The 24,586-nt window shown below is 37.6% G+C and overlaps 2 protein-coding genes across 2 annotated transcripts; one reads left to right on the forward strand and one right to left on the reverse strand.

Annotated features, from left to right (window-relative positions):
• Positions 1-479: 479 nt before the first annotated feature.
• LOC137943550 (uncharacterized) lies at positions 480-1,100 on the reverse strand. Its single transcript, XM_068789038.1, has one exon. It carries the CDS (start codon positions 1,098-1,100, stop codon positions 480-482), a length of 621 nt encoding a protein of 206 aa, XP_068645139.1.
• A 12,072-nt stretch (positions 1,101-13,172) lies between these two features.
• On the forward strand, positions 13,173-15,897 carry LOC137943551 (cation/H(+) antiporter 1-like). Its single transcript, XM_068789039.1, has 4 exons — positions 13,173-13,352; positions 13,489-14,487; positions 14,600-15,510; positions 15,597-15,897. Exons 1-4 carry the CDS (start codon positions 13,173-13,175, stop codon positions 15,895-15,897), a joined length of 2,391 nt encoding a protein of 796 aa, XP_068645140.1.
• Positions 15,898-24,586: the final 8,689 nt, after the last annotated feature.

The following is a 24,586-nucleotide window of genomic DNA, read 5'->3' on the forward strand; positions in this document are numbered from 1 at the left end:
TGCTTGAGGAATAGTTGGCGTGCATGTAAGAGTTGAAACATTGTACACAAGTGCTGAAGGTGGTTGTAGATCAAAATATCATCAAAGAAAACAAGGACATATTTCCATAAAAGGGGCCGAAATACTTCATTCATGAGGGCCTGGAAGGTGGAGAGGGCGTTGGAGAGCCCAAATGGCATGACTAGAAACTCGAAGTGGCCATGGTGAGTACGGAAGGCCGTCTTCCCCACGTCGGGTGGGTAGACTCGGATCTGATGGTACCCGGAATGTAAATGCAACTTTGTAAAGAAGTTGGCACCATGGAGTTCATCCAAGAGCTCATCTACCACGGGTATCGAAAATTTGTCCTTGACAGTGTGCGCGTTCAGCTCTCTGTAGTCGACACAGAAGCGCCAAGTCTGATCTTTCTTGTGCACTATTAGCACCGGAGAAGCAAAAGGGGACCTGCTGGATTGAATCAGGCCTTGTTCAAGCATATACTAGTATTGCTTCTCGATTTCATCCTTCTGGACGTGTGGGTAATGGTAGGGCCGGACAATGACTGGCTTTGAGCCCAATTTCAGCCAGATGAGATGGTCATAGGTCCGGATGGGAGGAAGCGATTGAGGCTCTCTAAACAAGTCCCCAAATTCAGAGATGAGAGACTGCAAGTTGCTGTTGTCCGAGGTGGTGACCAGTAAATTCTGGAGTGTGCAGCAAGCGGGGGCATGAGTGCCATGAAGAGTGAGGTCTTGTTGGCCGGATGTGAAGGTCATGGTGAGGGATGTGAAATCCCAAAGGATAGGACCCAGCTTTTGAATCCACTTGATACCCAAAACTAAGTCAAACCCAGTGAAAGGAATGATGACGAAATCGGCCTCGAATGGATGGCCTTCAATATCAAACTGGACTGATGAACATACTCCAAGACTGGAAAGCTTCGCCCCATTGGCCACTGAAACCGAGACCCCAAAGTTGTGTTGCATGGGTAAGCCCAGCTGCAATGTGGCGGTCTGGTTGAGAAAGTTATGGGTGCTGCGCGAATCAATCAAGGCAACGAGCATGAGATTGTGGATGACGGCATGGACCTGCATGGTGCTGGTGCTATGCAGGTCGATCATGGCGTGGAGGAAAATGGCAGGTTACTCCACTACTGGCTCGTCTTCGATGTCAGAAAGGTCACCCTCTGCCGGATCGCCCCCGTCAAGATAAAATAGCCTTTGGCATTGATGGCCGAGATGATATTTTTCATCACAATTGAAATAGAGGCCTTAAGCGCGCCGTTGTTCCTGGTCGGCTTTAGAGAGGCGTTTGATGAATTGGGGAGGTGGGGTGGTGGTTGGGGGCTGTAAAGGAGGAGTGGTATTGGGGTTTGGGCGCAGGAAGTTGGGGGGACCAGGGGGAGGTGCTGGAGTGGGACGTCCTGGCCAAGGAGGTCTTCTGCCAAGGGAGTCTCTCAAGGTGCGATGTTTGGCATCCAATGATCAGGCCAAATTCATGGCATGGTCGAGAGTGGTTGGGACCAGTAATGCAACCTCAATGCAGAGTGCCTCAACCAGGCCTGCTATGAACAAGGGGACATACTGGTTGGGAAGCACCAAGTAAGTGGCACGTGCCAACTTTTCTTGGAGGGATTTCTGGTACTGTGCTAGCGAGCCAGATTGTTTGAGGTTGATTAAGTCGCCAAGAGGGCAGTAGCAGGCCGGGGGTCAGAACCGTGACATGCAAGAGGCTCTGAAAATCTCTCAATCATACAGAGGATTCTCATATCGGAACCGATGATACCACAAGAGTGATTTGTCAAACATGTGGTAGGCAACAAGTGGAACTCTGTCCTCGGGCGGAGTTCGTTGGTGCCAAAAGAATTGGTCGCACTTATGCAACCAAATGAGAGGGTCCAAAGATCTATCAAACTTTGGAAAGTCCAATTTGGTGTACCTTGGCACCGAGGAAGGGGTTGGTCCTTGGGCGCCCATGGTTGTAGGGTGTGTGTGTGTGTGTGGGGGGGGGGGGGGGGGGGGGGGGGGAGAGAAATGGAAGTGTGGTTGGGCAAGGGGAGAGGAAGAGATTCCTTGCTAGGTGGGAGGGCATGGGTAAACTTCATCCATCTGGGCCATCAGTTGCTAGATAGAGAGAGTGTATTGTTGTTATTGTTGCTGGGCAGAGTCTTGGAGAGATGGAAGTTGTTGTTGGAATGAGTCAAGCTGGACCTGTGTGCTTACACGTTGTGCCTCCAACAAATTTTGGATGTCATCAGAGGAAGAGGAATCACCAATAGTGGTCCGGTCTGATACCACGATGTTAGGTTCCCTTGCCATGGATCTTGTCACTCGGCGTTCCCCTTGAGGTTCCAATTTTTAAGATGGAGAATGACGTGAAGAAGCCTCCTTGGCCTCACTGATTTGTTGAAGAGTTCAGAGGTAGGTGGAGTGATGAGTGTGTGAGGTAAGTGGAGCTCAGTGAGAGCGTTAATCTATTTTGGCTACTGTATTCTAACTTAGGCCACACTTATGCCAGATTACAAAATTACCCTTCACTAAGGGATGCTGGCCAATAACACCTCACGCCCAGATTACAAGGGTTCCCCACAATTAATTACAACAATACCCCTCATGACTTAACCTAAATCTAACAAAAATTAAGTCCTATGCCTGGAAGAGACTCTTGATGCTATGGAGTCCATAATAGTTATAGAATTGATTATGAGGAAACATTCTCTCCGGTGGCCAATATGAACTCGGTACGTATTTTATTATCTCTGGTAGCTAATTCTTCTTGGTAGATATATCAACTTGATGTGAAAAATGTTTTTCTTAATGGTGATATCAAGGAAGAAATTTATATACATCAACCACCTGGTTATGTGGTCGAGGGAGAGTGGGTATATCGATTGAATAAATCCCTTTATGGTCTGAAATAGTCTCCTCGAGTATGGTTTGAAAATTTTAGTCAAGACCTCATATGGGCTGGATTTCACAGATGTTTGGTAGATCACTCTGTATTAATTAAAAACACACCTAAAGGCAAGGTAATTTTGGTAATATATGTTGATGATATTATTTTAACCTGTAGTGATCCCGAGGGCATATAGGAAACCAAGAAAAAAATATGTGCAGAATTCAATACAAAAGATCTTGAACTACTTAAATATTTCCTAGGTATTGAAGTACTATAGTCCAGACATGGGATTGTACTATCTCAAAGGAAGTATGTCCTTGATCGACTGGAGGAGACAGGATTGATGGGGTGTAGACCAGTAGAAACCCCTATGGACTCAAATAAAAAATTATGTACAGGTACTGGAGAAGATGTGGATATTGGAAAATATCAAAGACTTGTGGGAAAACTTATTTATCTCTGTGTAACAAGACCAGGTATATCATATATTGTAAGTTTGGTAAGTCAATACATGGACAAACCACAACTCAGTCACTGGCAAGCCCTAGAAAGAATATTGTGATATTTGAAAGGAGCTCCAAGAAGAGGGTTTCTCTATAAGAACCATGGTCACTCCAACATAGAAGGATTCTCAGATGCAGACTGGGTCAGATCCCCAAATGATAGAAAATCTACTTCAGGATATTGTACAATGATTGAAGGGAACTTGGTTACATGGAGAAGCAAGAAACAGAATGTAGTTGCACGGTCTAATGTAGAAGCAGAGTACAGAGCCATGGCACACACAGTTAGTGAGCTTCTATGGATCAGATCCCTTCTCACTGAACTAGAATTTTATAAAGAAGCTTCTATGGATCTATATTGCAATAATCAGGCAGCAATACATATCACATCAAATCTGGTCTTCCATGAGAGAACAAAGCACATTGAAGTAGACTACCACTTCATACGAGAAAATTTTTATACCGGCATATTATCTCTCAAACATATATCTTCATAGAAGCAAGTTGCAGATATTCTCACCAAACCAGTAATTCATAAGTTCTTGTCCACCATCTACAGCAAGTTGGGCTTTTACAATGTTTTGTCACACTTAGCTTGAGGGGGAGTGTTACAATGTGGGACCCACCATGGTTTCATGAGCTGATGGGACCCACCATGAGGACGTGAGATGCCAAGAGGATCACATGAGCTGGCATGAGTTGGAAGATAAGAAGCACGAGCTAGAATGAGTTGAAAGATTTGAAGATCAAGTGGGCGGCACAAAGATACCATGAGTTGGTATCCTTATCACATGAGCTGGAAGATCAAGTGGGACCCGCAAAGATGACCACGAGCTGGCATCTTTCTCCTATGATTACGTCCTCATAGAAGAGGTTTAGTTTGAGTTATGTTAGTCTTCTAACTATGTTGAGTTATTTTATTATGATAGACTTATCTTTAAGAGTTATAGTTTGAATGTAATTAGGAGACGGTAGTTTAATTGTACTTGGACTCTACTACTTTCCTCTACTATAGATAGAGGTGTTTTTACTCAGAAATAAATCATCAAAGTGAAGTAGTTCTCCACTTCTCTCTCGTGAAGAGTTCTTCTCATGTCTAAACTCTTTCTTCTTTTCTTTCTCTTCTCCCTTCTCTACTCGAGAGCTCTCTCTTCCTTTCCTTTTTTTTTTCTCTCTCTCACTTTGGTCGAGATATCAGTAAAGGGGTCCTAAATTCAATTGTTGTGTTTACGTGAATAAAATTGTTTTCAACTAACTCTTTCATGTTGTTGGTTAGTCAGTTACTAACTTGGTTGTCTTCCCATAACCACTCTTGACAAGAAGGATCATCTTCATCAATAAGGGGGGCTTGGTGAGATGACCATTAATATCTCGAGTAATAAAAAATTTCATAATAGATTGGGTGCATGTAGTATAATTGGAAACACCTTTGAAAGAAGCTGTTGTAATCTTCAAAAACTCATGTTTCCCTAGTTTACCAAGAGAACTCATGGGCTTGTTTGGATTTTAAGCCATGTTTTGGCAAGTGCCTTGATCATAGATGGACAAAGTAGGTTAAATAAGAATTTTAAAAATTATACTAAGTAAAAAGATGATTGGTACTTAGTCTGGTGTGCTTCAAATTTCTACTATTGCATGTGGGACGTGAGGAGCTGGGTTTCAAGGATTTTTATGCCAGAATTAAAACAAACCACTCTTTTGAGACCTTGGAGGACATGGGTTAGATGACAAAAAATGGAAAAACAATATTTACTTATAGAAGAGGGTTTGAAAAAACTCTACTCTAAATGCAAGAAATAGAAGTTTCTTATGGCTGAAATTTTATCAAACCCTAATTTATGATTTCAAGCCACAAAAAATAAGATGACTTTCAACAAAATAAGAGATCAATGATGCCAAACCAAAGGGGGTTCCAAAATTATTCTGCCATGCAAATAAAAAAAGTTGATTTAATCAAGCCAACTTAGAGAACGAAAAAATTGAGTTTTGATAGCTAAACTCATGCACGTACATGGGAAATTTGTAAGACCAGCAAAAAGGAATTTTAAAGGCACTTCAAATCTGATTTTAATGCCCAAGGAAAATAAAATAAAAAATTTTCATTTAAATTGGAATTTATCTGACCAAAGTGGGGAGCTTTATGGTAGCAACTTGCATGGCTTTGGTTTAGATTTCCTTCAGCTTCAAATTGAGACTTTGCGTGTTTTTTTTATCTTTTATGGTTTCACATCTAAAAGTGTTTAAAAGTCTTTAAAACAAGATGTAGAAGAGAAGGAAGAAGGAAGAAGATGGAAGATGAGAGGACGAGTGTGAGAGAAAGCTAGGGCACATTGAGGAGTGCTTTCAAATTAACTAAGCACCCCTCTTTTTATTTTATTTATATATCAATCTGATCATTACATAATGAATAATATCCCCTTGTCCTTAAATACCAAGTTAAAAAGGAAAAATCAAGTGCTGAAATAGAAACAACTAGTCTAATGGGGCAATTACCATCCATGAAACTCACCAAAACTAGAGGAGTGTGCAAGTGTATCACACAAATGAGGGACATAGTTGCTTAGCTCAAGTCCCTCGAAATTAAAATATTTGAGTCTTTCTTGATGCACCTTATTCTAAATTCTCTCCAATCCCAGTAGGGGCCTTCCAAAATTTTTGTATAACACAGAAAAAATGCCAACCGATGAACTTCTTGCAAGTGTGTTTAAGAAAAACACACATTAATTATGGAACAAGGAGAAAGTGCACATTTTGTGACACATGGAAAGAAGAAAAAGCAAGCCATTAAGAGAAAGAGAAAAAAAGTAGCTCTTTTCGATTATGATAATAAGAAGGTTGCCTATTGTTTCTCCTATAAAAAGAAGGAACACGTCAACAAAGATTGTCCCAATATGAAGATTTGGCTTGAGAAGAAAGATACTCTCATGTCTTTAGTGGGTTTTAAATCTATTATGGTTGAAGTATGTCATAGTATACGAAAGAATGATTTTGATTCTATAATCCATGTTCTAATATTATGCAAGTCTTCTTAAAAAAAAGGAACTAATGGAAAGTGAACAAATGCGTACACATGTTGAAGCCATTGGAACATGTACTCATTCTATGTAATGGCTTTTTTTTGGATTTAGATTGAATATTTTATATTCTGATCTTTTCTAGACATTTAATTTATTTATCAGGGTTTGTGCCATTTGGGCTTTTCAAGTTATTTTGTACTTCTTTTTAATTTATTTGAAATCTCAATTGTTGTTGGCTATATACTGGATGTTAGTTTGTTAGAAATTCATTTAAATAATTTAGTTTGTTACAATGTGATGGTTTTGCATGACAATGTTATAACTAGGTCTTGTGTTATGAGTGACAAATCATCCATATTATGGCATTTGAGATTGTGAGACATCTCCATTGAGAGAATTAAGTAATTAGTAAATGATGGAATTCTTGATTCATGTGTGGACTGCATTAAGGGTAAGCAAACCAACAAGAAACAAAAAGGTACTAGGAGGAGTTCTGACATATTAGAAATAATTTACACTTATATTTTTTCCTAATAAAAGCTCGAGTGATAAAAAATATATCATCTCTTTCATCGATGAATATTCATGATGTATGTTTCTACTTGATTCATAATGAACAAAATATTGGATACTTTTTAAATTTCTGAAATTAGATGTAGAGGAATAATGTGGAAAATAGATTAAAATCATGAGATTAGATAAAAGTGGAGAATATTAGAGTAGGTACACGGGAAATGAACAAGGACTTGGTCCTCTAACAATGTTTGTTGATGAGCAAGATATTGTTGGACAATACAATATGCTTGGTTCACTAGATCATCATGGTGTAACAGAAAGAAGAAATAACATGTTATTGGATATGATGAGGAGTATGATCAACAGTTTCAAACTTCAATCCTCATTGTCGATTGAAGCCATTAAAAATGTGTATATTTTAAGTCAAACTCCAACTAAGACTGCTCCAAAAACACCATCCGAGTTATATAAAGGTTGAAAACTGAGTTTAAATCATATACGAATATGAGGTTACCCAATTAAATTTTGGGTTTATAATTCACAAGAAAGGATAAAATCATATACGCATATGAGGTTACCCAATTAAATTTTGGGTTTATAATTCACAAGAAAGGAAGTTGGATCCTATATTAGTCCCTATTATGTTGGCTATACTAAAAAGTCCATCAGATACACATTCTATTATCCTTCCCATACCACTTGGTTTGTATAGACCAAAAATGTTATGGGTTTTGAGAATCATCGTGTGAACAATAGGAGTGATTAAGCTCAAAACATAGTTTTTGAAGAATATCATGTTTTTTATACAACTTCAAAAAGTAACAAAATGGTTATTCACTATAACATTATGCCCCAACAGATGAATGTTGAACAACCAATTTCTGATATTCTAAATATTCATGAGGATTTTCTAAATGATTCTATTGATCAACAACCTCAACTACACAGAGATCTTGTTGGGCAGTAGCCTCTTGAAGAAGCAGCTTCGATTATACACCAGCCTTCACAAGAGGTTGATGATACAATATTAAGAAGGTTTTACTAGAATAAGAAATCAATCATTTCTAGAGACTATGTGGTGTACATTCAACTTTATGGTGAACAATTGACTCTAACATCTTCTTGAGTTGCCTAATGGGTTGAAGGTCACTGACAATAAATGGATCTTCAAGACCAAGAAGGACTCATTAGGCTACATTGCACGATATGCAACTAGACTAATCGCCAAAGGATTCACACAAAAGGAAGGAATTGACTACAGATAGACATTCTCTTTAATTTTAAGAAAACATTTCTTGCTTGTCATCGTGCCATTAGTTGTCAATTTTTATTTTTATTTACATTAGATGGATGTGAAAAATGACCTTCCTCAATGGAGACTTAGAGGGAGATCTTTATATGAAACAACCTAAAGGGTTTACCTCAAGTGATGATGGTTATTTAGTTTGCAAGCTAAAGAGATCCACATATGGGTTAAAATGAATCTCTCGTTAATGGTAGTGAAATTTCAAAATGATATCTCTTCATTTGGTTTGTTGAGAACAATATGGATCAATGCACATACCATAAGGTTAGTGGGAATAAAATCATATTTTTTGGCCTTGTCTGTCAATTATATTTTGCTTGCAACCAATGATATGGGTGTATTGCATGAGGTAAAAAAATTTCTCTCTCAAAACTTTGATATAAAAGATATGAGTGAGACTTCCATGTCATTGGCACTAAGATTCATAAAGAGAAATCACAAGGTATCTTGGGATTTTCTCATGAAGCCTAAATCAATAAGGTATTTGAGAGATTTAGGATGTTGAATTGTTTAGCAAATGTATTACCCAAAATGAAAGGAGTCTGATTCAGTTTGAACCAATACCCTCATAATGACTTTGAATGGAATAAATGAAATTCTTTATGCTTCAATAGTTCAAAACCTTATGTATTATATTCCTATACAAAACCAGACATTGCATTGGTAGTAGGAATATTGGGCAGATATCAAAGTGTTGAAGAAGTTTGAGTGGTATTCTATGTAACTATGAGAGTGAGTGGTATAAGTTGTAATTAGTTGTTAGTGTAAGTGTTCTTTTTTACCATTATGTATTAGGGCATTCATGCCCCACCCATATAAATAAGAAAGAGAGAGGGAGAAGCTCATTAAAAATCTCTCTCCTTACCCTAAGCATCTCTCCTCAACTAGTGCCCTTGCTCTCTCCTTCTCTTCTTCTCTTCTTCTCTTCTTCCTTCCTTCTTTTTTCTTCTTTTTCTCAAGCCAAGTTATCTATGAATTAAACCCTATAATTCAACCCAAAGTAACTCGAATATGGATAACTGGAGGCTGGAAAAAGGTCATGCAATATCATCGAAGAACCAAGAATTTTATGCATACATCTAGACGATCAGACAATTCAGAGATTGTTGGGTACTTAGACTCAGACTTTGTTGGTTGTGTTGACTCACACAAGTCAATTTAATTCGGATACATCTTCCTATTAGCTAGAGGAGTTGTATCTTGGAAAAATGCAAAGCAATCCCTAATTGATATTTCTACCATGGAAGTACTATTTATTGCTTGTTCTGGGACAACATTGCAGGGTATTTGTTGAGAATTTCTCTTAGAAGCTTCAAGTTATTGATTTAATCTTCAAACTGTTGAGGATTTACTATAACAATTCAGCTATTGTTTTCTTCGCTAAGAAAATAAAAATGGAACTTGAAGTAAACACATCGATATTTAAGTACTTAACAATCCAGGTACATCTTAGATCCAATGAAGTACTCATTGAAGACATTCGTACTGAACAAATAGTGGCAAATCCATTTACAAATTAAAAGCATTGCCAACCAATTTTTTCATGTAACCAAAAAGGGACTTTGTTCAAATTGGTCACTTTCCTTTTGATTTTTGGTGTTGTATTTTGTAAAACTTTTAAAATAAAATTTTTATTTATGATTTGTCTTCTCTTTTGGTTTATACACATGCATGATTGAGAATGACAAATATTATTGTGTTTAATAGGACTCAAAATAAACATTTAAGGCTTATTCATAAAGTAGATATGGCTTTTGAGATGAAAATTGCATGGTAATGCATGGAAGGTAATACTTAGTTAATCAGAGGACTACCTCCATGATTTTTAAATTTATCTTTTGCTTTAAGCATAGAGTATTAGTGAATTGTGGATATTGTTGCACATGATGTTGCAACTATTTAGACAAATGGGAGAATGTTAGATTTTTATTATTATTTTATTATAACTATTATTATTATTTCAAACTCTAACTAAATTGATCCTTATCATTGATCCACAATTCACGTAAGTGGAGTGTGATAAATATTTCTAGTTATTACTTCTTTTATGGGAGGAACTAACTAAAGTGTTTCTCAATTACAGAGTCCTTGTTTTTTGAATGATCGATTATGAAAGCCATACCCCCCATACGAGTATGTTTTTCCTAAAGTTGAAGACATTTTGGAATAAAGGTATACTTTAGTTGTTGTGGCTACAAGTAAGGAAACAAAGACCTCAATCTTCACTAAATTTCGCTATGCATGTGAATTTTGTTCATCTATAATCTCTTCATGTAGAATCTATGATTACATAAAAGGTTCGCTCTAACTTAAGTTTATCATTCAAAATGCCACTAGCAAATCATAGGATACAAAATGGGTTCTACAAGGCATAAGTCATAGTCATGCTTTTAAGCATTAACCTTTCACTTAAGAACTTCCAAAAAAATGAAAACCCAACTTATATATTAAAGTCTAGCCCCTTCTTTCTATGGACAAGTTAGTCTTTATAACTCCAAAATAAAAAGCCTCCATCTTGCTCCCTCCCATTATTTGCCTAGTTGATGAGGAACATTATATGGTAAAAGACAAAAAAAGGACATAAGTTCATAAAACTACCATTGACTGTGGGTTGACTCCCACATTGCTTTTGATGATAACAAAATTTAATTGAACTAACAACTTGAAAATTCAAGTATCTCAGATACTTCATCTTCAAGAATTAAAGCATCTCAAGGTCTGAAACATCAAAGCCATAAGTCAAGACCTCAAACACAATTGAAGAACATCTCTTGAAGAACCACCTACAAGAAATAAGGCAACGAGAAGACTAGAGTTCAAATACTATAAATAAATATCTAAACTTAGTCACTTTTGTAAGAAAGCATTCTAAACTCCCTTTCGTTAAGTACATTTGTGAAATCGGAGGTTTAGGTTAAAAATTGCATATAGACTTGTTTAGAATCATCTTAAACATCATTTAGAACATGTTAGAACATTTAAAGAAAAAATTTCATGCTTTAAAAAGTTACACGTTTAAACTAGCATTGGAATGATTGATCAACCACTAGTAATGATCGATCATCTAGATACTATGCAGACCAAAAATATAAAGCATTATCGATCAACCATAGTCGATTGATCGATCATCCAGGACATGGCCATTTCATGCTATAACGCATGATCAATCATCCTACTTGGATTGATAGATCATTAGTGTTCAGATAAGCCAATTTCACATGGAATGATTGATCATCCTACTTGATTGATTGATCAATTAGAACCTTGCCAATAAAGGACAAAACATGATCGATCATAGGAAAATACATTGATCGATCATACTTGTAATACAAAGCCAAATGGAATCTCGATTGATCAATCAACCACCGGTAATGATCTATCAACTTAACTTTTCTGGACCAATGGTAACATATAGATCAATCAATCCATTGATCAATAAGTCACTGTCTGATAGAAAAATAGCCATTATGATCGATTGATCAATTAGTCACTTTATAGTGATCGATCAATCAAACTGCTGATTTTTAAAAATGTGAAAATAATGGCTATTTTGAGTTGGAAAAATTATAAATTTCCCACCAAACCGTGAGTAAAGGAGTGAATGAGTATTTATTGGCATATCTTCAAGTCACTATCCTTTATCTTGCAAATTTCCATCAAAAGTGCTTTAGTGAGAAAGAGAGAAAGTCACACTTTAAAATTCTTATTCTTTGTCAATCATCCTTACATTCATCATAGTACAAGCTCTTTGATCATTTCACAGTGAGCTATAAAGAAGCCGACAACTTGAATATCTCGAGGAGCATCTCTTCAAGTAAGGGTATAACTTTTTCCCTTTATTTTAATGTATTCGTGAAATATTCATCTAGAACTTATTAATTTATATAGAAAGGTCTAGCTAGAGCTAGAATCTAGCAATAATATCTTGGGGAGATTGGCATTGTGAAAATTTCTTGTATTGAGCTACACATGGCCAAAGAGAGCCGAAATCTCTTTTGTAAACTTCCAGCTATTAGAGTACATAGTGAAATTTTTCCAAGGGTTCTTGGGTGGTACTACCACTAAGGAAACATTGATAAAAAAAAATCTATTTGTCCTTATGGTGTGTGCATGTTATTTTTTTTCTTTTGAATTGCTTTCATGCATGAATTTTTAATTAGATGCACAAGTCATTTTTAATTGGAATTTTTCAATTCATCCCCTCTTGAGAAGCCACCTAGGCCAACAACCAAAACAAATAGAAAGATCATTTTATTTTTTTGTTAATAAGTATGTGATATAAGATATATGATTATTTCATATAATTGAAATTTGAAAGTTCCGATGGTTCTTAACTATTTGAATCATATTTAGGTATATACACCGCAAGTTTAACAGATTGTTGTGTATTATGTAGTTATTTAGAAATAAGAAATAAGAAATAAGAAAGTTAGTGAGAAGGACGGGGGATGTAATTTTTGACCAAGTCAGTTTAAGTAATTAAGTAGTTAAATTGATTGAATTGTTCATGTCAATTGGTGAACTTTCTTATTTGGGCAAATAATGATCCATTCCTCTTCCAGGTGAATTTGATTCAACCTGCCTTTGCTGTGATTTTGTCTCCCTTGTTTTTTGTCTACGACAGTCTCATTACTTCCAAATTGTTTGACGCGGTTTGGACCATTTGATTTGACCAAGTTGATCAATCTCCATTCTTTTGAGGAATTTTCCAAAAATTACGGAGGATCGAGAAAGACGGCTGTCCACCCAAAGCTTGTTAGTTAAAATCCGAAGACTTGCACCGGAACAAAGTGAAGGCAGCCATGTAAGGATAGACAGGAAAGTGCGGCAAGGGATTCCGGAAGATTGCTCAAGGGAAAGAGCAAGGAAGACGACGTCTGTACGTCACCTTCCTTCCTCTTCGACCTTGGCTTTACTGATACGAATCTTGTTTGATAGAAGCTGCAGGAGGAGATGGAGCACGGTAAAGATTTGCCGGCGTCATGCGACCCAATGGGAAATGGTATGTTAAGCAGGAGCACCGAAGCGTTGATCAGCATCTGCGTTGAAGGATTCTTCCTTTTGTGGATCGGAAGTTTCTTACATCGGATTCTCAAATACGCAGGCCAGCCCCGCGTTATCTCTCAGATTCTTGTGAGTAGACTGATCTCACCTCGATATACTTCTCTCTCTCTCTCTCTCTCTTGCCTTGATTATTTCAGATCTAGATCGTCTTGGGCCTCTTTTCTCTCAAGGGTTTTGTTTGTTATCGAGACTTTGATTTGCTCAGGCAGGAGTTGTTTTGGGCCCAACGTTTTGGTCGCGAGATAGCTTTGTGACCCACTTCTTCTTCCCCAGAGATCCGAAGCCTTACCTGCTCGCCATTGGCACGATCGGGCGGGGCGTCTTCATGTTCCTCGTCGGCCTGGAGCTCGACGTGGGCTACCTGTGGAAGACAAAGCGGGAGGCTGCCGTGGTAGCCTACAGTGGCATGTTCTCATGCGTGCTGCTCGCCTTGATTTTCCTCCAACCTCTGTACACCCTCGGCGGAGCCACTGCGGAAAAGGATAAGCTGTTTATCTTCCTCTCCTTGCTCCTATCAAACACTGCCTCTCCCATCCTCATTCGCATGTGCGCGGAGTTGAGGTTCGGCCTTTCTGACCTCGGGCGGCTCGCCGTCTCCTCTGCTCTCTTAAACGACCTAACCTGCTTCTTCGTCTTCGCCGTCGCCACATCTCAGATAATACGATACGAAATCAAATCGTTCATAGTATCCTTCTCTATCGGCGTCTTCATCATGGTCGCCATGACCTTTCTCCTTCCTTGGATGGTCCGAAAAATGAACAACCTCCACCCCAACCGCAAAACCTTGAAATTCACTGAAATCCTCTGGCTACTCGTGGTCCTCTGGGCCACATCCTCTACTCTCGACCTGCTTGGCTTTAATGGGATGACCAGCTGGTTCATCTTGGGACTGACTTTCCCCAGGGAAGGTAAAGCTCGGCGGACGCTGTTGCAGCAGCTCGTTGGGCCTGTCCACAACGTCGTTCTTCCTGTCTATTTTGGGTATACAGGATTTCATGCCAATTTCAGAGTTTTAAGCGACTCCCGCATGTCCTTGCTGGTTTTCGCCGTCGTGGGTTTAAGCACCCTGGGCAAGCTCGTCGGCACCCTTGCCGCTGCCACCTACCTCAAGCTGACACTTGCAGAGGGTCTCGTGCTCAGCTTCTTGCTCAACGTCAAAGGCCACGTCCATATCATCATCCTCTCATCTTCCCACTCAAAAGGGGTTTGTTCGTCTTTCTTATTCTTCATAACCTTTATACTTTTAATTTACATATAGATTATCAAAATTTCTTTTAAAACTCCTGAGTCTGTGTGATTCACTTTGAAAATCGCAGCTATGGACAGCAAAGAGTCATGTTGCGATACTGACGACGGTGGTTTTGTGCACCGTCATCACTGGTCCGGTGGTAACATGGCTTATCCATAGTCGGAAGAAGGCTCTTCAAGTCGACCATCTTGCACTGGAGGAGAACCGCCCGGATGGCGGCCTCCGGTTGCTCGTCTGTGTCTACAACGCCAACCACATCACAAGCCTCCTCAGCCTCATCGAGGCTTCCTCCGGCCCCGACCGGGGGGCGCTTATCACCGTCAACACTCTCCATCTTGTCGAGCTGACCGAGAAAGCCACCACCAACCTCCTCTACCAGCAGCGCCCCGAGGATGAGGACGAGGAAGACGACCTCGGCGGCGAGGACGGCCGCATTATCACCGATACCGTTGACTCCTTCATCCGCCAATCGGGCATTTCAGTCAACCACCGCATCATATGCTCCTCCTTCGACGACATGCACTTGGACGTGTGCAGCTTGGTGGAGGACACACGGGGCTCCATCATCATCCTCCCTTTCCACAAGCATCAGCGCCTGGACGGATCCATGGAAGTGACCGAAGCAGGCTATCAAACTGCCAACCTCAAGGTGCTACGACGCGTGCGGTGCACGGTCGGCATTTTGGTTGACCGGCGACTGAACTGGAAGACCCACGCGTCGGCGTTGGACGTCACTCTTAACGTAGTAGTCATCTTCTTCGGCGGGCCGGACGATCGAGAGGCGACTTCCTATGCGGCGAGGATCGCCGAACACTCTGCAGTGAGCATGACGCTGCTGAGATTCCTCCCTCTGACGGACGAGTCCGAAGAGGGAGTAGTATTTGAGTCCAACAAAAACGACGAGGTGCTCATGGCCATTCCCGGACACGACACGGAGGGGGACGCTGATGCCGCCTTTCTCTCCTCTTTCTCCGACAGGTAACTTCAGGAAACTCTACCACATGCTTCTGAGTTTTGTAAAAAAACGTAGGATCTATAACGATTTACAATATGGTTTCCTGCAGGTATGTGACTCGGGGCTTGATCTCCTACCAGGAGAAGTACGCCAGAAATAGTGTAGAGACTGTAAATGCATTGAGCGCCTTAGAGGGCTTCTATTCTCTGTATATAGTGGGCAAGGGTGGACAAAGTTTGCCACAATTGACTGAAGGAATGAGTGAGTGGGAAGAGTGTCCAGAGCTAGGGCCAATTGGAGATCTATTAGCTTCTTCAGATTTCATAACACAGGGCTCCGTTTTGGTGATTCGACAGTACAGAAACTCGAGCAGCAAAAGCAACATCGACAACGAGTTTGAACCACTGTAGCGAACCAACACAGTGTCCCTCTATTGTCCATCCCCCCTTGGCGTTGGCCTCCTCCAATGCTGAAAACTAAGTATAAAAAGAATGATTTAGAGAAAAAAGGAATGGTGGTCAAAATCTTCTCCTCATTTTACTTATTTGTTTTTTTCCTTAAAAAATCATCAAAGGTTTGTTTGTTCTAATTGAAAATTGTAAGTGTAGGCATTGGAAAATTTGATTGTCAAAATTAAACACCTGATTAACGGTTTAGATAGTCGACACCGATCAATGGCCCAAATCGAAGGAACTTAATCACCCATTGACCGAAAGTCAAATTTGAAGCTTCCAACTATCAAAGCATGGAGATTCAGTCAAATAGTCCATCAATTTCCAAAATCATACTTTTGATCAAAATCTAGATCGACTATCAAGATTGAAGCTCGATTGATGATCAGATGAAGTCGTTTGTACTGGGCCACCACCAAAATCAAATTAGGGAAAAAACTACTTAGATATCATGTAAGCTCCACATAAGTAGAGTTAGCTCATAAATGACATGTGGCACTATTGAGAGTTCACACAACATAACAATGTCTACGTCTTTCGATACATCATCGAATACCACGTGTCGCCATCTTAATGAATGAAGACTCAACTCTGCCATGTTTTGCGATCTCAAGAAATGAAGACTTACCTCTACCACATGTTATGACCTCAAAGAATATGTTAAATTCTAGGTTTTATGCTTGAAAGAGCTGGACTTAAGGTGAAGAAGAAGTACAAAGAAGAAGAAGAAGAAAGAAAGAGAGAAAGAAGAAGTTAGAAGGAGAGCAAGAATACAGTATGAGCTAGAGGGTTTCATGCCACACAAGGAGAACTCAAGTGTGAGCCTCTCCTCTCGATGATGTCTTATTTATAATTAAGGGTACAAATCCTAACATATGTTCAAGATGAAAAAGAACTTAAAACATGTTGATTTTGAGGGACAAGACATAAACACAAGAGATCTTAAGGGGAAGGAGAAGAGAGAAATTTTAGCTCTTGGGAGAGAGGAGAGAAGGGACCAAGGGAGAGAAGGAAGAGGAAAAGAGAGAGAGGTGTATGGATGAATTTGAGCCAAGAGGAAGAGGTTTGAATGCTCTACCCCATGTCTTGAGGGTATATTTTATAGTTGTGGAAAGGTATTTACAATGACTACAATACCCTTAAGGAAACATACTTTAAAAAAAAAAAAAAAACATGAGAGGACTTACACCAGTTTGCATAATTAAAATTTTATGCTATCTCTATGAAAGTTTTCCTTATTTATAAGTCATACCACCCCTACACACATAGGTGTCTTTTAACACTCCCCCTCAAGTTGGTGTTTGTAACTTCACTTTGCAAATAATCTTGGTTAAGAAACTTGTTTGCTTGGAAAAGAAATTTTGATTGCCTTGATTTAATTATTCTTCTTCTTATTCACATCTTGCTTGTAGTCTTCATATTTTTTTCATCTTGTCTCCCCCTTACATGGATATTCTATCTACATCAAACTTGATTACCACAACACGTAAAATTCTTCATTGTTGGTTTGCTCTGTCTGGTATTTCTTCTTCTACTTCTCCCCCTCAATTTGGGTATCTCTTTGTTCTTTACCAAGAGACCCAACTTGCACAACATAATGGTGAGAAAAAAAAATCGCTCCTAGCCATACAATAAAGCTCCATACACCAATCAAAACTGTAATAGTTTGAAACCAATTCCGCTCAATTTCAATGGCAGAAAAATAGCCCAACTTTAGGGCACAACAAAGAGACTACTCATTTTCTAACCTCTTGGGTGGAGAATAAGAAGACTTGACTCAAGCTGGATGTTGGGTACACTTTTATACTTTTGAGGTAGTGGGTCTATAGGCATTGGTGTGAAGTGATTTTAATAAAAATAAATTGAAAAAATTACTTTGATGAATTAAGAGTGTGAATAAAAAAATAACAACTCTCATACTTCAAAAGGAAGGAGGCACACAATGCAATTTTTCATACTTCCAAGTTAGAAGGAGGCACTTTTAGAGCAATAGATGGATAAAAAGTGACCAGGTCTTACTCAAGCGGGAAGTAAAATAATAATTCCTCTATGAACATCATAAGTGAGAAAACTAAAAAAAATGTCTCCAATGAAAAATTTTTGAGATGGAATATAATGATGGAAACTTCTTAAAAATAGACTTCTCATATAAGGCAATTACCTTTTAACATACCTTGACCAATTTGGAAAGAAAATATTCAAGAGATAAATTTGGAATAAGGACACTTATTTTGAATCTAGAATTAGAAAACAAAACCTTCAAAATGAAAAATGTCAGACTTTGTCAAAAAGAAAACTAAACTCATAATGTGAAAGACGTCTCTTAAAGAAACTAATGTAATAAGAGATTAAAAAAATTAAGGAAATAAAAATACTTAAATTAGTAAAATCTTGACTAGATTTTGAAAAAAAATAGGAAACTCTACCAACATTAGCGACTGAAAAAGTGATGCAAAAACTTTGGCTTAAATTCGGATTTTCACATACAATAGGATACTAGCATGACCTGTGATTCTTTCAATGTGGATATCTCTCTTTGAAAATATCAGATTGAGAAACGGTTTATTTTGATAGAAAGTAGACTAACATATGTTTCTTTTGAGATACAATTCTCAATACACAGTCCGGTTGTTACAAACCATTTAGAAAGTTGAGGCTTTATGTTGTTGCTCGAAACTTTTCTGCTACTTAACCTTCTTTGCTTCAAATATTGATTTCTCTCTCTATAAAAATATGATTGAAATAATTAATTTTGAGCTAAAAATTATACTCAAATATCTTTCCAAAGATATATAATTTTCTATATGAAACGTTCAGTAATGGAGTAAAACATCCATTGAAAAATATGAATTGGGAAAGAAGACTAAAGGAAAAATGAGAAACTCTTTTTAATTTTTATTTTTCTTCTTCTTCTTCGTCCTCCCTTTCTTCTCCATCTTCTTCTCCATTTCTATCTCAGATCTTTGCTCACTCTGATACCATGTTGATTTCTAGGGACAAGACATAAACACTAGAGATCTCAAGGTTTTTTATTTTTATTTTTCTTCTTCTTCTTCGTCCTCCCTTTCTTCTCCATCTTCTTCTCCATTTCTATCTCAGATCTTTGCTCACTCTGATACCATGTTGATTTCTAGGGACAAGACATAAACACTAGAGATCTCAAGGTATGAGGAATTTTAGCTCTTTGGAGAGAGGAGAAAAGAAACCAAGGGAGAGAAGGAAGAGGAAAAGAGAGAGAAGTGTATGGAATAATTTAAGCCAAGAGGAAGAGGCTTGAAAGCTCTACTCCATGTCTAGAAGCTATATTTATAGTTGTGGGAAGGTGCTTACAATGATGTTGATTTTCAGGACTTTATAGAGTACATCTTGGGTAAAGAAGATAATACCCATTCGAGAGAAAAGAGGAAAAAGAATGGGGTTATGGACTTCGTCCAAACCCTCCCCTTAAGCTATATTTATTTATGCTAAAACTACCAATATTATAATAATACCCTTCACCCTAATAAGAGCGAATAAGAGAAAAAAAAACATAAACTAATTATATCAATGACACTCCGTAATTAAAACCCAGATTTTATGGGCTACTATTTGAGACACAATCTTATATTTTTTGAAAGGAAAAAATGGGAAATAAAAGAGAAAATTCCCATCACTCAATTTCCTTTATTAAGTTTCTATGCTCAATATAGGATATAAACCTTCCTTTTTTTAAAACTTTCCATATTTGGTCTCTTAGAATTTTTTCCCTTTCCTTTCTTTAAGAGATCATTGTTTGAGTTACCTTCACTTAATTTTCCTTGTCTTCTTTTGCTCAATATAACAAGTAAATCTTCTTTTTTTAGAACTTTCCATATTTGGTCTATTAGAATTTCGTTTTCCTTTCCTTTCTTTAAGAGATCATTGTTTGAGTTACTATCACTTGATTTCCTTGTTTTCCTTTGCTCAATAAAGCAAGTAAACATTCCTTTTTTAGATCCTTCTATATTTGGTCTCTTAGATTATTATTTTTAAGAGATCATTGATTGAGTCCTCAATTGTCCAATTATGGCTGGAAATAGTCACTTTCCCTATTTAGATTTAGGGAAAAACAAACTTTCTTAAAATGACAACAATTCCCCTCAAAGGAGTTCAAGATTACCTTTCTTGGGCTCAATCAATCAAAAGATTTCTTAGTACAAAAGATCTCGATAATCACCTTGTCAAATCTCCTCCACTTGAAGGTGGCTCCAAGAAGATACATTAGTTATAATAGCATGGAAAAAAGTGTTTTAGAAAAATGATTTGTGCCCAACATCTAACTTGAGTGAAGTCTTTTATTCTCATCCAATAGGCGGTTTGTGTTTGAGGTACCCTTAAAATGATAGTAGTCTCTTTGTTGTGCCATAAAGTTGGGCTATTTTTTTGCCTTTGAAATTGAGAGGAGTGTGTTTCAGACTATGGCCATTTTAACTGGTGCATGGAGATTTGTCGTACGACTAAGAGTGATTTTTCTTTTCTCACCATTATGTTGTGTCAGTTGGATCTCTTTACAAAGAGATCCCCAGCTTGAGGGGGAGAAGTAGGAGAAAAGTAGAAGATATAGATAAGAAACACTGAAGAATTCCTAGTGTAATCAAATTTTACGTGGCTAAAATATCCAAGTAAGGGGGAGACAAGATGAGAACAAGATGCAGATTATAAGCAAGACTATTTTCAAGACAATCAAAATTTATTTTTCAAGCACAAGTTTCTTGACCAAGATTATTTTCAAGTGAAGTTACAAATATCAGCTTGAGATGGAGTATTAAGATACACTCACATGTGTAGGAGTGGCATGGCTAATAAGTAAAGAGAACTTTCATATAGATGGCATAGAATTGTAATTATGCAAGTTGGTGTATATCCTCTTATGTCATTTTTTTCTTTTGAAGCATGCATGCCTAAAGGCATTGTAGTCATTGTAAACACCTTCACACAACTATAAATTGCCTCTTCCACTTGGTTCAAATTCGTCCTTACACCCCTTTCTCTTTTTCTCTTCTTTCACTCCCTTAGTTTCTTCTCTCCTCTCTCCCAAGAGCTAGAGTTCCTTTCCTCTCTTATCTCCTTCCCTAGAAATATCTTGTGTTTATGTGTTGTCTTTACAAATCAACAGCTTGGAGCCTCCTAACTCCTAGGGATCGGTTTGAGTTCGTGAAGAAGAGAAGAATAGAAGAAGGTAGCTCATCAAACATCGATCAGCTATCAGCATTAGACAATTATGCAGATGATGTCAGGGCTACCCAGGTAGCTATCTTATCCACTTTGGATGAGTTGAAGGCAAGACAACAAAGGACCGAGCACCTCCTATACACCATCCTCAACCAACTCCCTCCCCCAGCTTAGTTGACCTAGGATCCACCCATCTTTTTGACTCCTTGTGTACGTGTTTTGATGAAATTTTTGTATGTAATCACTTTTTGATTATGTACACATTATTTTGTAAAGCATTAACAATGTTATGATACGGTCTTTTAGCCACTTTTTGTTATATCTTGTGAATTTCATTGCTTAACTTTTTGAGTATGACAAAAAAGGGGGAGAAAATTGGAACTTAGTTCAAAAGACCTAGGCACTCACAAAATTATAAAGCATAAGATTTGTCTTAAAACACACTATGCATAGATTAAGGGGGAGCTAATGGTAAAATTACATCATTTAATTAACTCAAACCCTTAGGGAAGTGTCATTTTTATTTTTCCAAGTTAGGTTTTGTCATCATAAAAGAGGGGGAGATTGTTGACCATAACCTCCCACATTGATTTTTATGATAACATAACTTAATTGAATTAACAACTTGAAAATCCAAGTATTTCAGATACTTCACTTTTAAGAGTAAATGTATTTCAAGGTCTAAAGTGTCAAAGCCAAACTCAAGACCTCATGCACATGTGAAGAGAGTCTCTTGACGAAGCACACACAAGGAAGAAGACAACGAGAAGACTAGATTTCAAGTTTAATAGACAAATGTCTTGTGAGAGAACGTTCTAAGCTCTCTTTCCTTAAATACATTTGTGAAATCGGAGCTTTAGGTTATAAATTTCATATAAGCATTTTAGGATCATCATAAACATCATGTAGAACATGATAGAGTACTTCGAGAAAAATTCTCATGCTTTAAAAGTCTAGACTCTTAAATTGGCATTTAGAATGATCGATCAACCACTAGTAACGATCGATCATCCCAAAATGTGTAGGCCAAAAATGTAAAACATGATCGATCAACCATAGTCGATTGATCGATCATCCAGGACATGGCCATTTCATGCGATAATGCAGGATCAGTCATCCCACCTGATTGATCGATCATTTAGAACTCTGCCAACAAGGGACTTCAAGCATGATCGATTATAGGAAAATATATTGATCGCTATACTTGTATTTTACAACCAAAGGGAATCTCGATTGACTGATCATCTACTAAAAATGATTGATCAACATAACTTTTATGGACCAACAGTAACATATTGATCGATTAGTCCATCTATCAATAAATCATTGTCTGACAAAAAAGTAGCCATTATAATCAATTGATCAATAAATCACTTTATAATGTTAGATTAATCAAAGTATTTATTTTTTTGTAAAGGGGCAAATAACGGCTAGTTTTAGTTGGAGAAGCTATAAATACCCCACAAGTAAAGAAGTGAATGAGCATTAATTGGCAAATCTTCAAGCCATTACCCTTTTTGAAATCCCTAATCTCTTTCAATCATCCTTGCATTCATAATATTCCAAGGTCCTTGATCATTTAACAACATGCTACAAAGGAGAAGGAAGCTTGAATATCTTAAGGAGAAGCATCTCTCCAAGTAAGGATGTATTTTTTTCCATTTCTTTTTATGTATTTGTGAAAGGTTTATCAAGAACCTGTTAATCTAGATAGAAAGGCCTATTTAGAACTAGAATCTAGTAGCAATCTCTTAGGGTGGTTGTATTTGTACAAATCTTGTATTGAGCTGCACATGGCCAAAGACAGCCAAAATTTCTTTTGTATTTTTAAGCTCTTAGACAAATAGTGGAATTTTTCCAAGGGTTCTTGAGCTGTGACTATCACTAGGGGAACATTGAGAACAAAAATTTATTTTATCTATGTGGAGTTTGCATGTTACATTTTAAAATGAATTGCCTTTATGCAAGAATTTTTTATCTCACTCACAACTCATTTTTAATTTGAATATCTCAATTCACCCCCTTCTTGAGAAGCCACCTAGGTCAACATAAATTTTTTCGAAGAGGAAGTTAATCAAAATTCACTTACAATGCATTTCGTAACATATGGTTAATTTTTAAATCATATATTTGTCATCATCCAAAAGGCGGAGAATGAGAAAGAAGAGGCCCAAAGGCTTCTTTATAAACCCAGATTTTGATGATAACAAATATAGACTATTGATGTTTTACATTTTATGTGTGTATTGAGTAAAAACTTGTTAAAAGGAGTTGACTCTACAAGAAAGGAGTTAAGCACATGAAGTAACAGAAGGTCACAACAGTCAAAATTGTATTGCCTAACTCAATCATGAATTGATACTGTCGGGCACATGATGGAAGGAGTTAAGCTGAACTATTACAATGTGGGACCCACCATGGTTGCACGAGTTGGTGGGACACCATGAGAACGTGAGATGGAATGATAGGTCATCACACAAGTTAGCATGAGTTGGAAGATTTGAAGCTCAAGTGGGACCTACAATGATAACGACAAGCCGATATCCTTATCACATGAGTTGGAAGATCAAGTGGGACCCACCATGATTACCATGAGTTGGCATCCTGATCATAGGATCACGTGCATCATAGAAGAGTTTGAGTTTGAGTTATGTTAGTCTTCTAATTATGTTGAGTTATTTAATTATGATAGACTTATCTTTAAGAGTTATAGTTTGGGTGTAATTGGGGGAATGGTAGTTTAATTGTACTTGGACTCTAAAACTTTCCTTTACTATAAATAGAGGTGCTTGTACTCGAATTATATTAAGAAAGAAGTAGTTCTCTACTCTTCATCTCGTGAAGCCTTCCTCTCTAGCCTAAACTCCTCTCACTTTTTTTTCTCTTCTCTTCTCTCCACTTGAGAGCTCTCTCTCTCTCTTCTTTTTTATTTCTCCTCTCTCACCTTGCTCGAGATTTTAGTAAATGGGTCTTAAATTCAACACAGTATCAAAAAATTTAGAATCCCCATGTAAAAGGAATGTTCTAAGAAGTTACGATCAAAGCTACTCATAGAAGGCTCTTTGTGAAGCAAGATTGAAGCTCATAAGATAAGTTTCTTTATTTTTTATATTATTGATTCATGCTTGGTTTTGGATATTAGAAGATGGTTTAGAGATGTTTTCATGTCTGTCTTAATCTTATGAGATTATGGAGATGTATGCATCTATGATTAGAAAAAGTTACCAAGGCAGTTTTATCAGTTTGGAATGTTTTTGACCAAGACCAGTTTTGTTGAGATTTATACATAAAAAGTTATAATTTTGTGGGAACAACATTTCCTGATAAAGAAGATTGGTATTGAGACTTTATGAGTGGTTGTTCATTGAATTTCATAAATATGATTACTTAGCTTCTATGCTAAACCTCTCCATTAACCGAGTTGGTTCAAGAACTCTACTTAGTTTTTTTAATAGAT

Source organism: Aristolochia californica, unplaced genomic scaffold, assembly GCF_029961685.1.
Source record: "Aristolochia californica isolate CCGP_79_NKW_82.1479 unplaced genomic scaffold, dmAriCali1.0.hap1 SCAF_11, whole genome shotgun sequence".
Classification (NCBI taxonomy): domain Eukaryota; kingdom Viridiplantae; phylum Streptophyta; class Magnoliopsida; order Piperales; family Aristolochiaceae; genus Aristolochia; species Aristolochia californica.

What these genes read in the sequence shown, in the direction of transcription:
- LOC137943550 (XM_068789038.1), bottom strand. Translation starts at nt 1,100, where the DNA reads ATGATCGACCTGCATAGCACCAGCACCATGCAGGTCCATGCCGTCATC.
- LOC137943551 (XM_068789039.1), top strand. Translation starts at nt 13,173, where the DNA reads ATGGAGCACGGTAAAGATTTGCCGGCGTCATGCGACCCAATGGGAAAT. An exon ending in GCGTTATCTCTCAGATTCTT is followed by an intron (nt 13,353 to 13,488) that starts GTGAGTAGACTG and finishes TGATTTGCTCAG; the next exon opens with GCAGGAGTTGTTTTGGGCCC. An exon ending in CATCTTCCCACTCAAAAGGG is followed by an intron (nt 14,488 to 14,599) that starts GTTTGTTCGTCT and finishes TGAAAATCGCAG; the next exon opens with CTATGGACAGCAAAGAGTCA.